This window comes from Balaenoptera musculus, chromosome 13 (assembly GCF_009873245.2).
Source record: "Balaenoptera musculus isolate JJ_BM4_2016_0621 chromosome 13, mBalMus1.pri.v3, whole genome shotgun sequence".
Classification (NCBI taxonomy): domain Eukaryota; kingdom Metazoa; phylum Chordata; class Mammalia; order Artiodactyla; family Balaenopteridae; genus Balaenoptera; species Balaenoptera musculus.
Window position 1 is genome coordinate 26,266,744 of NC_045797.1, and position 13,002 is coordinate 26,279,745.

At 47.0% G+C, this 13,002-nt stretch overlaps 2 protein-coding genes across 3 annotated transcripts; both read left to right on the forward strand.

Moving 5' to 3' along the window:
* The first annotated feature begins 7,175 nt into the window (after window positions 1–7,175).
* INO80B (INO80 complex subunit B) lies at window positions 7,176–9,999 on the forward strand. Of its 2 annotated transcripts, none has more exons than XM_036873175.1 (5): window positions 7,176–7,317; window positions 7,549–7,741; window positions 7,959–8,077; window positions 8,248–8,417; window positions 9,378–9,999. In XM_036873175.1, the coding sequence occupies exons 1-5, from the start codon at window positions 7,209–7,211 to the stop codon at window positions 9,906–9,908; spliced, it is 1,122 nt and encodes a 373-aa protein (XP_036729070.1). In that variant the 5' UTR covers window positions 7,176–7,208; the 3' UTR covers window positions 9,909–9,999. The 2 variants fall into 2 exon arrangements, with proteins under 2 accessions (XP_036729070.1, XP_036729069.1); XM_036873174.1 differs by having other exon boundaries at window positions 7,213–7,317; window positions 7,534–7,741.
* A 353-nt stretch (window positions 10,000–10,352) lies between these two features.
* Window positions 10,353–12,943, forward strand: WBP1 (WW domain binding protein 1). Its single transcript, XM_036873177.1, has 4 exons — window positions 10,353–10,722; window positions 11,700–11,802; window positions 11,922–12,098; window positions 12,271–12,943. The coding sequence occupies exons 1-4, from the start codon at window positions 10,654–10,656 to the stop codon at window positions 12,669–12,671; spliced, it is 750 nt and encodes a 249-aa protein (XP_036729072.1). The 5' UTR covers window positions 10,353–10,653; the 3' UTR covers window positions 12,672–12,943.
* Window positions 12,944–13,002: the final 59 nt, after the last annotated feature.

Consider the following 13,002-nt stretch of genomic DNA (forward strand, 5'->3'; position numbering starts at 1 on the left):
GGCATTGTTTCTGAATTTCTAAACTGTAAGCTCCCCAGGGAGGGAGAGTCTGTCTTGTGCACTGCTTTATGCTCAGTGCCTGGCACATAGGAAGTACTCAATAAACCATCAGTTGAAGTAAATGAACAAATGAGATGCCTAAAGAAAGCATACAGATTTGAGAGTGCTTGACTGGGATGAGCCATGCTGTTGGACTAAAATTGTTCATTTCGAATGTTTGGCTTTTAGCAGCAGAATGCTTTTTTCTCCAAACGAAATCTCACCTGAAACATGTGAAATATAATCAGAGCTGCTGTGATAGAAGCAGGGGCTGGAGCCCCACGTCTTGTCCTCTCTAGAGGCCCTCAGCTGCACGCGGGGACACACACACACACACACACACACACACACACACACCTGTGGGACATGGGCCCTAAGGAAGGGTTTAAAAACCCCTGACAAGAGCTGGAGGAATGGAAGGCATTTGGAAAGGAAGTAGAGCTCAAATCCTGCCAGAGAATTTGCACTCGATGTGACTGAAGATTTTGGGAAAGGAGTGACACAACCAAAGTTATATTTTAGAGATCATAGTCTGGCATCCATTTCCATAAATCATTTGGAGGAGGTTGTGACTGGGGTTTGGGAAGCCAGCTTACACTGTTCTCAACCAATGGTAGAGAAACAAGGGCCAAAGTTTCTGTGGAGTTATTATTTTTTAATTAAATTCTTATTTGAAAACACACATGCAGTTTTTTAAAACAATCTTTATTCTACCACTTAAAAAATAATACAAAGTAAAGAATAAATGAACAAAAGCACACTTTCCCCACCATCAGAGAAAAACACTGAGACAGCCTGGTACCATGGCATGCTGATGCCTTATACTGGTTTGTGAGAGACAATTGCTGAATTTTCTGGAATTGTGCATTCCAGCTGTTAAACACAGCTTTAATTAATAATTGAATCATAAAAACTCACAACTAAATAAATTATATTAAAGCAAAGGTGATAAAACTCAAAACTCATCACTTCCTAATTATTTTACTGCATTTTCCCATTATCCCTTGAGGTTGTTTACATCTATAGTGTCCGTATGGTTGAAATACTATGTCATGGTGTGCTACTACATGTCTTGCCAACTCTGTGCTCAGTAATGAAATTGGCCATGGTGGACTCCCACAACAGAAATAGGCGAACACTGTAAACCAGGGCTATTTTTTTTCCCCTGGGGAGATTTCGTTAAATATTTACCCACAGACCACTTGTTCACTGCATAATATTTCCAAATTTTTCCTTTTCTTACATCTGTATCTCTCTCTCCCCAACTATGAAGTAGATATTTGGGAAGGGCTTATTAGCCACCCAGTATTCAAATTATCTTCCTATTTCTACACAGACCCCTACTGTGGACAACTCTGGTAGGCTGAGGCTCTACCCTCTTTATGGCAGCTGGAGAAGGACATTCATCCTCCCTCCCGCTTCTTCACAGCCCATGGGTAGGCAGTTGGCCTAAGCCAACCAACTGGAATGCTACCAACTGGACTTTGAATCTTGAAAGAGTGAGAACAAGACCCAGGGAGAATTCATGAGGAGTGGCTGGCTCTGCTAGCAGGGAAATCCTCATCAGCAGGTTCCTGTGGTGAGACTTTGGTGTGGCCTCAGCATAACCTCAGCCATATGTCCCTAATGCTTGGCCTCCCAAGTGTTCCCACCCCTTATCCAGGGAGAATACAAGATGAACCTGAAACATTTTGTAGTGCTGGGAAGTAAGAAAGTGCTAAAGGAATGATGGAGATGTGTCAGAAGGACACAGAAGTCATCTTAAAGAAATGCCCACTGACCAAATCTGGGACAAATTTAAGCATCAAAATAAATAATAGATTACAACTCATTGAATGAAACAGGAATCTATACCGATACAAATAAATACATATGAAACTGAATGTAAGGAGAAAAGAAATCTTCACTTCACCATAGAATGCCAACTAACACATGTCGATGGAATAACGGGAGTAGAATACCACTTGGCAATTATTAAGGTAGAACTGATTCATACAATATTCATCAATGGCTATTAAGCCTGGTGGGTGGAAGTTTGATGTAGGGGACAGGATATCAGAGTAGTTTCAGAGTATTTCTCCAGAAAATACTCATTAACTACAAAGTTGAAAATGGTGACTTTGTCTAGTGGTTAGGACTTGGCGCTTTCATTGCTGGGGCCTGAGTTTGATCCCTGGTTGGGGAACTAAGATCCTGAAAGCCACACAACATGGCCAAATAAAAAAATTAAAAAACAAATTAGAAAAAAAGAAATGGTGACTTTACACTGGAGAAAACCGGCAGACACCACCTTGAGCAGGTGATCAAGTTTAGCATCATCAGTGGTGGGATAAGCTGACGTCATGTGCCCCCTGATGTGATACACTGAGAAGAACACAGCATGATATTTTTTGAGTAGTACTCCTGCCAAGAATTTAAGAGTCTTGACTTGAAGAAAAACCAGATGGATCCAGGTTGAGGGACATACTACAGAATCAAAGGCCTATACTTTTTTAAATTGTAAAGGTCACAAAGGATAGGGAAAGAGTGAGGAAAAGTTCTAGCAGATTAAAGCAGATCAAAGAGATATGATGAGGAAATGTAATGCATGATCCTGGATTTGAATCCTGGCCTAGAAGGGAAAGGGAGACATTGGGAAGTGGGTGAAATTTGAATGGGATCTGTGGATAGGATGGTAGTATTGTATCAGTGTTAATTTCCTGATTGGGAGGGTTGCACAAAGGTTTTAGAATTGTGTACTTGTTTTTGAGGAAATACACAGTGAACTATTTAGGGGTGAAGTGGCATCATGTCTGCAACTTGCTCTCAGAATGATCAGAATAGGAATAATGATAATGGAGAGGAAGGGGAGGAAATAGTAAAGGTTAATAATTGTAGAATCTGATTTAAGGAGCTAAGAGAGCTCTATGTACTCTTCTTGCAACTTTTCTGTGAGTTTGAAATTATTTCCTCAAAAATTATATTTAAAAAATAAGCTAAGAACTTTTTCAGAAGGACAAAATTCTTCCTTTCAGCCTACAAACCTGCTCAAACCTCTCTGACACTAAACAAAGCAAAACTAAAAACAAAACAAAATAATGAAGTCCATGGCTACTTACTGTCACCACTTCCTCCCTGCTGGGCATCAGGATGTTGAGGAAACACCACTGGGCCTAGTGTCAGGAAGTCTCTATTTGATGCTGGCTCTGCCACTCCCTAACTGTGTGGCTCTGGCCAAATCATTTAACCTCTCTAAGCCTCAGTTTCCTCATGAGGGAACAATAGCATCTCCCATATGGAGCCGCCATGGGGATCAAGGGAGGGAAGGGATATGAAAGCAGGTTATAAGCTCTAATATGTTTGACAAATACTAACTGCAGGTGATCCCTCACTTTAACTCCTGGTGATACAGGACTATTGCCTTCACTCCCTGCTAGAATGCATACTCTGCTTGGAGCTCAACCTAGCCTTCACAGAACTGTACACAGTTCATCATAGCCTTCGTCTGCTGATAATCTCTGCCTTTGGGTACCTTTATTGCCTCTTTTGATCTCTTCCCAACACTGCCTGTCCCTCTGCCTGCCTGTTCAGGACCGGTGTCCACTTGGGTTTGTTCCTGGTCCTTTCCTCTTCATCTGCTTGATCATTCTGGAATGTCTCATCTATTCCCATCCCTTGAGGGGGACCTCCATTTTTATGCTGATGATGATGCCCCAAATCACACCTTCTGCATTGGCTTCTCCTTCAGTATTACATCTCCATCTGGGCATTCCCACATGCACTTTATTTTATTTTATTTTTATTAATTTTTATTAGAGTATAGTTGCTTTACAATGTTGTGTTAGTTGCTGCTGTGCAGCAAAGTGAATCGGTTATACGTATATATATATATCCACTCTTTTTTAGATTTGCTTCCCATGTAAGTCACCACAGAGCACTGAATAGAGTTCCCTGTGCTATACAGCAGGTTCTCATTATTTATCTATTTTACACATAGTAGTGTATATATGTCAATCCCAATCTCTCAATTTATCCCACCCCCCTTTCCCCCTTGGTAACCGTAAGTTTGTTCTCTACATCTGTGACTCTATTTCTGCTTTGCAAAAAAGTTCATCTGTATTATTTTTTCTAGATTCCACGTATAAGCAATGTTATACGATATTTGTTTTTCTCTTTCTGACTTACTTCACTCTGTGTGATAATCTCTAGGTCCATCCACGTCTCTGCAAATGGCATTGTTTTGTTCCTTTTTATGGCTGAGTAATATTCCATTGTATATATGTACCACATCTTCTTTATCCATTCCTCTGTCGATGGACATTTAGGTTGCTTCCATATCCTGGCTATTGTAAATAGTGCTGCAATGAATATCAGGGTGCATGCATCCTTTCGAATTCTGGTTTTCTCCAGATATATGCCCAGGAGTGGGACTGCTGGATCATATCGTAGCTCTATTTTTAGTTTTTTAAGGACCCTCCATATTGTTCTCCATAGTGGATGTACCAATTTACATTGCCACCAATTGTGAAAGAGGGTTCCCTTTTCTCCACACCCCTTCCAGCATTTACTGTTTGTAGATTTTTTGATGATGGCCATTCTGACAGGTGTGAGGTGATACCTCATTGTAGTTTTGATTTCCCACATGCAATTTAAATTCACCTTGGGTAACACTAAATGATTTTCTTCTTACTTGCTTATCTTCCTATGTTCTAATCTTTATTTAAAACACTATGGGGACTTCCCTGGTGGCGCAGTGGTTAAGAATCCGCCTGCCAATGCAGGGGACACGGGTTTGAGCCCTGGTCCGGGAAGATCCCACATGCCATGGTGCACGAGCCACAACTACTGAGCCTCTGTGCTGCAACTACTGAAGCCCGAGTGCCTAGAGCCCGTGCTCCGCAACAAGAGAAGCCACCACAGTGAGAAGCCCACGCACCGCAACAAAGAGTAGCCCCTGCTCGCCGCAACTAGAGAAAGCCCGTGAGCAGCAATGAAGAACCAACGCAGCCAAAAATAAATAAATAAATTTATTAAAAAAAACAAAACAAAACACTATGTTCTCTCTAATACTTGTGCTAGAAATATAGAAGTCATTTTAAAATTTTTATTTATTTATTTATTTATTTTAGCTGAGCTGGGTCTTAGTTGTGGCATGTGGACTTCTTAGCTGTGGCATGCGGACTTTTTTTTTTAATATTTATTTATTAATTTGGCTGCGCTGGGCCTTAGTTGTGGCATGTGAACTCCTAGTTGCTGCATGTGGGATCTAGTTCCCTGACCAGGGATCAAACCCAGGCCCCTTGCATTGGGAGGGCAGAGTCTTACCTGCTGGACTACCAAAGAAGTCCCTAGAAGTCATTTATTATTGTTGCTGTTTGCTTTTTGAACTTCTACTATGTGCCAGATACTACCCTAGGTACTTTGCATTCTTGATTTGCTTTATTCCTTGAAAGAATCCTATGCAGGAGACACTACTTCATTCCATTTTACAGAGCTGGAATATGAGGTTCAGAGAGCTTGAATAACTGTGAACCCAAGGTTACATAGCCAATAAACTGGAATTTGATAATAGGCTTCTCCGACTCCAAAGTTCATTCTCTTAACCTTAATCACTATACTACATTGACTTCTTCCTGAATTCTCATATATAATTGTTCATCAATTCCTTTAAATTTCATCAATGAAATGTCTCTTGAATCAGTTCTTCCCTTACTATGTTCACTATTGCTACCTTGTTCAGACATGAATCCCATATATATTATATACAGTGCTTTTTTCTAATTATAAATGTGATATATAGGCTGTAAGAAAATTCGTTACAAAACTTACTAAGCAGTATTTTTAAATGAAGAAAAAAAGAGAGAGAGAGAAAAGAAAAGGAAAGGAAAGGAAATTCACTACAGATCTAGATAGTGAAATTTCCCCAACCCCAGCTTCCAAAGGTAATCACCGTTAACAGTATAGTATACACTCCTTAATGTTTTTTCTGTGAATGTAGTAGCATATTATGCCTTTTTAAATGGGATCACCACAGGACTTCCTTGGTGGTGCAGTGGTTAAGAATCCGCCTGCCAATGCAGGGGACACAGGTCTGACTCCTGGTCCCAGAAGATCCCACATGCTGCAGAGCAACTAAGCCGGGGCGCCACAACTACTGAGCCTGCATGCCACAACTACTGAACCCCGCGTGCCTAGAGTCCGTGCTCCTCAACTAGGGAAAGCCCTTGGGCAGCAACGAAGACCCAGTGCAGCCAAAAATAACCAGTTAATTAATTTTAAAAAATTAAAAAATAAATGGGATCACTTCATCTTGAAACTTGCCTTTCTTATTTCATATGTCAGCACATACAGATCTACTTTGTTCCTTTTTTTTTAATTAGGTAAAACATACATGTTTTAGACAAAGTACAATAGGCACAAAAGGGTATATTATGAAGAATAAGTCCCTTCACCCTCGTTCTCCCAACTATCCATTGGAATTGCTGCCACCAGTTTCTTGGGTAGCCTTCTGGGGCCTCATTTCTTTTAATGGCAGCATAGCTTCCCACTGTATGGATGTATCAAATCCCTGTACCAAATTATTTTGGTTTTTCTTTAGAGGCAGACTTAGATTGTTTCCAATGCTATTACCCACTTGGATATAAATTCCATGTCAATCTTATCAAGTACTTATCAGCTCTTAGCTTTTGTGTTCCAGATTGGATAGATGCACCATAATTCATTTATCCATTTCTCTACTGATATAGAATTTAGGCTTAAATATCATTTGCCCTGCTGGTAGGGCACTTGTGCTGTTAAGCCCTTCTGCCGTTTTGCCGGCAATACACTTTCTTACGTACTCCACCAAATTGTAAGCTCCTCAAAGGCAGAGAGAAGTGTTCATATTCATCTTTGTATTCTCATAGCTTAGCCCCGAATTTGGTCTGGAATATACGTTCATCACGCTTGAGTGTAATAATAATTGAATCGCCCGCGCGTCTTATCTCGATTGTGTGGATGCGGAGCGAGCAGAAAGCCATGGCCCTCTGACCGCTCCCGGTCTCAAAGAGTACGGAACCCTTGTTGGAAGGAGCGTTGTTTCTTCCGGAGGATTTTTAACCGCAAAGCTTGCCCCGCACAAGCATGGTTGCTACGCACCGGAAGTACCCGGTTATTTGCTGAGATAAGTTGTTCCGTGGGGCGGAAAAGGTATGTCTGCTTGTGTTCCGATTATTTTCAGCCCCTTTTCCTTGCAGGACCCCATGAGTAAGCTGTGGCGGCGCGGGAGCACCTCTGGGGCTATGGAGGCCCCTGAGCCGGGTAAGCGCGGATCGATAAAGCAACTTAGGCCTTCGCAGAAAAGGAGTCCCTTTCTTGCTCCTCCGAGCTTCCTGGGTACTTCGCCACAGGTGGGAAGGAGAAAGGCGGGGCTGTTGTTATGGTAACAGCGAATACCGCGGGAAGTGTAGGACCCCTCAGGGGTATTGGGTTCTTCTGGGCTTTCCCTGACCCGCTCCTGATGTACACCGTTGACAGGCTCTCCTTCTGCAGGGGAAGCCCTGGAGTTGAGTTTGGCGGGTGCCCACGGCCACGGAGTGCACAAGAAAAAGCACAAGAAGCACAAGAAAAAACACAAGAAGAAACACTACCAGGAAGAGGAGGCTGGGCCCACGCAGCCGTCTCCTGCCAAGCCCCAGCTCAAACTCAAAATCAAGTTGGGCGGGCAGGTCCTGGGCACCAAAAGGTGAGGCCAAGAGAGCCGAGGTTTTACTTGGGGGACTTCAGGAGCAGGTAGAGATAGAAGCAGAAGCTGGCTGCGCTTTTCAGAAGACAGAGAATGGACGCTGTGACTGCAGGGCCCAGGTTAATGCAGCAAGAACCCAAGAGGGTGTAGGGAAGGCTGGATGTACTGAGCAGGAGGAGACAATTGCTCAGCTTACAGAGTGGTTGCTTCTCTGCAGTGTTCCTACATTCACTGTGATCCCTGAGGGTCCTCGCTCACCCTCTCCCCTTATGGTTGTGGACAATGAAGAGGAACCTGTGGAAGGAGTCCCCCTTGAGCAGTACCGTGCCTGGCTGGGTGAGAAGGGTCTGGAGGTGGGGAAACTGGGTTTCTCATTATACCTGGTTAAGGGAAGAGGGTTCGTTCTGAGGAAGGTGAGAATTTTGCGTGTCCCAGTATTAACTTGGCCAAATTAGGGTTCCCCATCTGAACAATTCCACTTTTAGCTCTCCAACTTTCCTTTCCAGATGAAGACAGTAATCTGTCCCCCTCCCCACTGCGGGACTTGTCCGGGGCCTTAGGGGGTCAGGAGGAAGAGGAAGAACAAAGGTGGCTGGATGCCTTGGAGAAGGGGGAGCTGGATGACAATGGAGATCTCAAGAAGGAGATCAATGAACGGCTGCTCACTGCTCGACAGGTAAGTTAGTTCATTCTTTATTTGCTTGCCAAATTTATATTGAGAACTTTCCATGTCCCAAGAACTTTGCTAGGCAGCAGGGATATCAGCAGTGGAGAAAAGACAGACAAGGTTTCTGTTCTTATGGAGCTGGTATTCTTGTGCAGTAAATAAATAATTTCGAAAAACTGTAAGGTTTATAACAAAAATAGGGTGATGAAATAGAAAGAAGTAGAAAAGAAACAACATTAGATAGGGTAGTCTGGAAAGACCTCTCTAAAGAGATAACATTTACAATACCAGAGGAGCTTTCCCGGCAGAGAGACCAGCAGGGGCAAAAACCCTGAAAGGGGAACATGCCTAATCATGGTCAAGGAGAAAAATAAGTGTGACTACCACAAAAGGGTTGTTTACAGAGAAGTGATGTATTTGATTTGTATTCCAGTAGATTTCTTTGGTTTCTTAGTGGTGGTAAGGGATAGAAGCAAGACCAGGTAGGAAGCTGTTGAAGTAGGTAAGAGATGGTGGTGGCTTGAACCAAGGTGAAATGGTAGAGATGGAGAAAATCAGATGGATTCTGGATATATTTAGGAAACAGACACTTGTTGGGGGAAGGAGAGGAATCAAGGATAACCGTTAGTTTTTGGCTTGAGCAGTTATCCAATTGATGCTATCCATTGAGATTAAAAGATTCAAAACAACAACAAAAAAGCCTCCAGGGAGCTGGTACAGAGTTTTGGTACACAAGGCAGGAAGGTAACATTACTAATACTTTTCCCCTTGAGAGTCAAGGATCTAAAGCTGGAAGTCTGGAGACCTGAGAGGAGGCAGTATTAAGGGCTCCTGGAGAGGGTGCTCATTTCACCCCTTCTCTCAAGGCCTGTTCTCCTCAAGACCCTGCTTTTCATGTCCCCTCTTCCCCTTCCCCCGTTCAGGCAGACCTCACTTCTCTATTTTGACATCTCTTCCGTCTCTCCCTAGCGAGCTCTGCTGCAGAAGGCTCGAAGTCAGCCTTCCCCGATTCTGTCACTACCTGTGGCTGGGGGCTGCCCGGCCCCTGCTCTCACCGAGGAGATGCTGTTGAAGCGAGAGGAGCGGGCACGGAAGAGGCGGCTGCAGGCGGCTCGGCGGGCGGAGGAGCACAAGAACCAGACTATTGAGCGCCTCACCAAGACTGTGGCGCCCAGCGGGCGGGGAGGCCGAGGGGCCGCGCGGGGCGAGAGGCGGGGAGGGCGGGCCGCGGCCCCGGCCCCCATGGTGCGCTACAGCAGCGGGGCACAAGGTTCCACCCTTTCCTTCCCACCTGGCGTCCCCGCCCCCGCGCCTGTGTCTCAGCGGCCATCCCCATCTGCCCCTGCTCCTCGGTGCTCTGTCCCCGGCTGTCCACATCCGCGCCGCTATGCCTGCTCCCGCACAGGCCAGGCACTCTGCAGCCTTCAGTGCTACCGCATCAACCTGCAGATGCGGCTGGGTGGGCCTGAGGGCCCCGGATCCCCACTTCTGGCTTCTTAAGGCCCTCACCCAATCTGGACTCTGTGCCTTCTCCTCTGTCCCCGGTTTTCAGTGTCTTCCCCACCCTATTAAATTTCATCCAGTGCCTTGACTTGTACAGAATTGGGGTAATGGGGTATGGGTAGGCCAATTCCGCGTACACACATCTTGCCCCCACCGGAGCTTGCGTCGACGCCTGGGAAACGTCCACCAGGCCCAAGAACGGTAGCCAGCCCGCGCCCAGACTCCAGCCGACATTTGTGACCCCGCCTCTTCCAGGAGGATTACCTGGCGTGGTTAAGCGTTTGGCGTCATCTGGAAAATAGGGCTCAAGCCAATCAGCGGGAACTTTGCTGTTCTGGACGGCCGTTCATTGGTTGATAACGCAAAGCCTGTTTTGTTGTCCGTATTGGCTGTTGTCGCTGTCAGTCAGGGCCATGGGTCGAACCTTACCCCACTCTTTGTCTGTGCAAGCTCTTGTTGTCTGGGAGAGTGGCGGAGGCGCTGCTGTAGATTGGTCACAGGGAGAAGCCTGTGATCTTTCCTATTGGCCCATCTGTCGGAGGGTGATGTGGATTGGTAGGACGGAACAACCCGGGTGCTAGTTGGCAGAGCTCTCGCTGGATGGAAGGTCCGGTCGCGGAGTGATGGTGGAGGCAGCGGAGATGGGCCGGGCAGGGACCATGGCGGTGGCGGCAGAGGTGGCAGGGGCGGGGTGGCTGGCGGTAGAGGAGACTGTGGCCTTCAGGGGGCTGTAGGCGGAGGCATGGCTCGGGCCAGCGGCGGGAACGGCAGCGAGGAGGACTGGGGGGCACTTCGGGTGCCGCAACAGCAGGTATCCCAACAGCTCCAAAAGCCTATCACGACAGCCATTTATTTCTCGTTCCCCTTTCCTTGTCCCTGCCTTTTGGGGGGTGGGGGAGGAACTCACGGAGCCAAAGGTACTGCGAAGTTCCTAGATATGTTCCTTGCACTCTTTGTCTAAACTTTGTAATGTACTGTAGATGCAGTTGACTTTTGCCTGCAGCTTCATAGACCCCCATCCCGTGGCTGCAGTGGAAGCTTGCAGTGGCTCTTCAGTGACCAGAGGCATAGCGAGGCCCCAGGGAGGCTCCCTCTGTTTTGCAACTGTTATTTGTGATGTTTTTCTATGTGCCTATTGTCACAACCGAGTCTGGCAGCGTCTTCTCTTGAGGGAGCAATTTGGAGAAGAGCTGGACTCCAGACTCGCGCCTTGGATGCCATCCTTTAGCACCCGCAGCAATCCCATCTGGTTGGGAGCCCTGCTCTGGGTCTCACACTGACCCTCCTGTACCCTAGGAAGCCTGAGACCCAGGGGTGGAAAGATCCAGCTTGGGAGTGGGGATTGGCAGACCATGGGGAGTGGTGATGAAAACGGCTTTGGAAATTACCTTAAACTCCTTACCCATTGTCTGAGACTTTGAGATAGCTCAGACTGTCTTCTGGCTTCTGCCAAAATACTCCCTTAACAGAAAACACCCTGGGGAGCCAGACCTGAGTATGAGATAAGTCTCTTATATGCAGAGCTGAAATCTGCCTCTTTGTATGTCCACACCTTGCATCTTAATCTTGGTCTCTAGACTGACTCTTGCTATTCCAGATCCTCTTCCATGCTGGCAGCCCTTCAGATTTGGAACACTCCTCTCAGCATCACTCTTCCCCCTCCCCATAGATTTCTATGAGCTAAACCTGGTTCACAGGGTGGGATTGTGTATGTGTATGCAGGGGTTGGGGATGGACAGTGCCTTGGGCTGGAACCTCCCTTGGTTCTAAGTGCCTCCTTGCTCCCAGCTTCGAGAGCTGTGCCCAGGAGTGAACAACCAGCCTTACCTCTGTGAGAGTGGTCACTGCTGCGGGGAGACTGGCTGCTGCACCTACTACTATGAGCTCTGGTGTGAGTCTTCAAGAGGGCTCTTCTTGGGTCCTTCTGCCCACCTGCCTTTGGACCTCAGCCTTCAAGGACCCTTCTCTGCCTGGGAGGTATCTAAGACTCTCCCTCCTCACTTCCTGCAGGGTTCTGGCTGCTCTGGACTGTCCTCATTCTCTTTAGCTGCTGTTGCGCCTTCCGCCATCGACGAGCTAAACTCCGGCTGCAGCAACAGCAGCGGCAGCGTGAGATCAACTTGTTGGCCTACCACGGGGCATGCCATGGGGCTGGCCCTGTCCCTCCCGGTTCACTGCTTGATCTTCGTGAGTGACTTGAAGCTCTGGGCTCACTACCAGTGGTCCCTCCCAAAACAGGACCCTGATTCATCCCACACTCCCTTTTCAAACATTTCAAAGCACACTTTTTGCTAATAGGAAAGAGACCACCACCCCACCCCTTGTTGCCTTCCACCAACCATGCCATTCTCTCCTGCAGGCCTCCTCAGCACCTTCAAACCCCCAGCCTATGAGGATGTGGTTCACCGCCCAGGCACACCGCCGCCTCCTTACACTGCAGCCTCAGGCTGCCCCTCGACTGCTTCCAGTGAATGCACCTGCTGCTCCTCTGCTTCTAGCTGCCCTGCCCACCAAGAGGGAACAAATGTGGAAGATGTTTCCTCCCACCAGAGTGACCCTCCTCATCAGGAGGGTGAGCCTGGGGCAAGGGTGAGCCCTGCCCCCACACCACCCTTCTGCCGCTATCGCCGCCTGACTGGGGACTCAGGTATTGAGCTCTGCCCTTGTCCTGACTCCAGTGAGGGGGAGCCAGTCAAGGAGGCTAGGGCTAGTGCCACCCCACCAGATGTGGAGGAGCAGTCCCCTGTGCACGGCCCCTAAATCCTGTGCCCCAGGTCTCTCCTGTGGGGCTGGCTTCCAATGAAGGGGACATCCCATAAGCAATTTGGGGAGGGTGGGTGGCTTACTTGCCCACCAGAAACAGCCCTGCTCCCAACTCCCTGAGTTCTCCTCGGCCTTTCCCTGCCCTCCTAGAATCGGTCTGAAAGGGCTGGAGTCCTGAGGAGAAGGGCAGTGTTTGGGGGACTGTGCTAGCTCTATCTCCTAAGACATACACAGGAGCCTTTGATCTCATTAAAGAGATGTGAACCAGCTGCTTGTGGATTTGGGTAGACTAGTGCTCAACTTACCGCATTGCACTTGATTGGAGGGG

What these genes read in the sequence shown, in the direction of transcription:
- WBP1 (XM_036873177.1), top strand. Translation starts at nt 10,654, where the DNA reads ATGGCTCGGGCCAGCGGCGGGAACGGCAGCGAGGAGGACTGGGGGGCA. An exon ending in CTACTACTATGAGCTCTGGT is followed by an intron (nt 11,803 to 11,921) that starts GTGAGTCTTCAA and finishes CACTTCCTGCAG; the next exon opens with GGTTCTGGCTGCTCTGGACT. An exon ending in CGGTTCACTGCTTGATCTTC is followed by an intron (nt 12,099 to 12,270) that starts GTGAGTGACTTG and finishes TCTCTCCTGCAG; the next exon opens with GCCTCCTCAGCACCTTCAAA.
- INO80B (XM_036873175.1), top strand. Translation starts at nt 7,209, where the DNA reads ATGTCTGCTTGTGTTCCGATTATTTTCAGCCCCTTTTCCTTGCAGGAC. An exon ending in GCAGTACCGTGCCTGGCTGG is followed by an intron (nt 8,078 to 8,247) that starts GTGAGAAGGGTC and finishes TTTCCTTTCCAG; the next exon opens with ATGAAGACAGTAATCTGTCC. An exon ending in GGCTGCTCACTGCTCGACAG is followed by an intron (nt 8,418 to 9,377) that starts GTAAGTTAGTTC and finishes GTCTCTCCCTAG; the next exon opens with CGAGCTCTGCTGCAGAAGGC.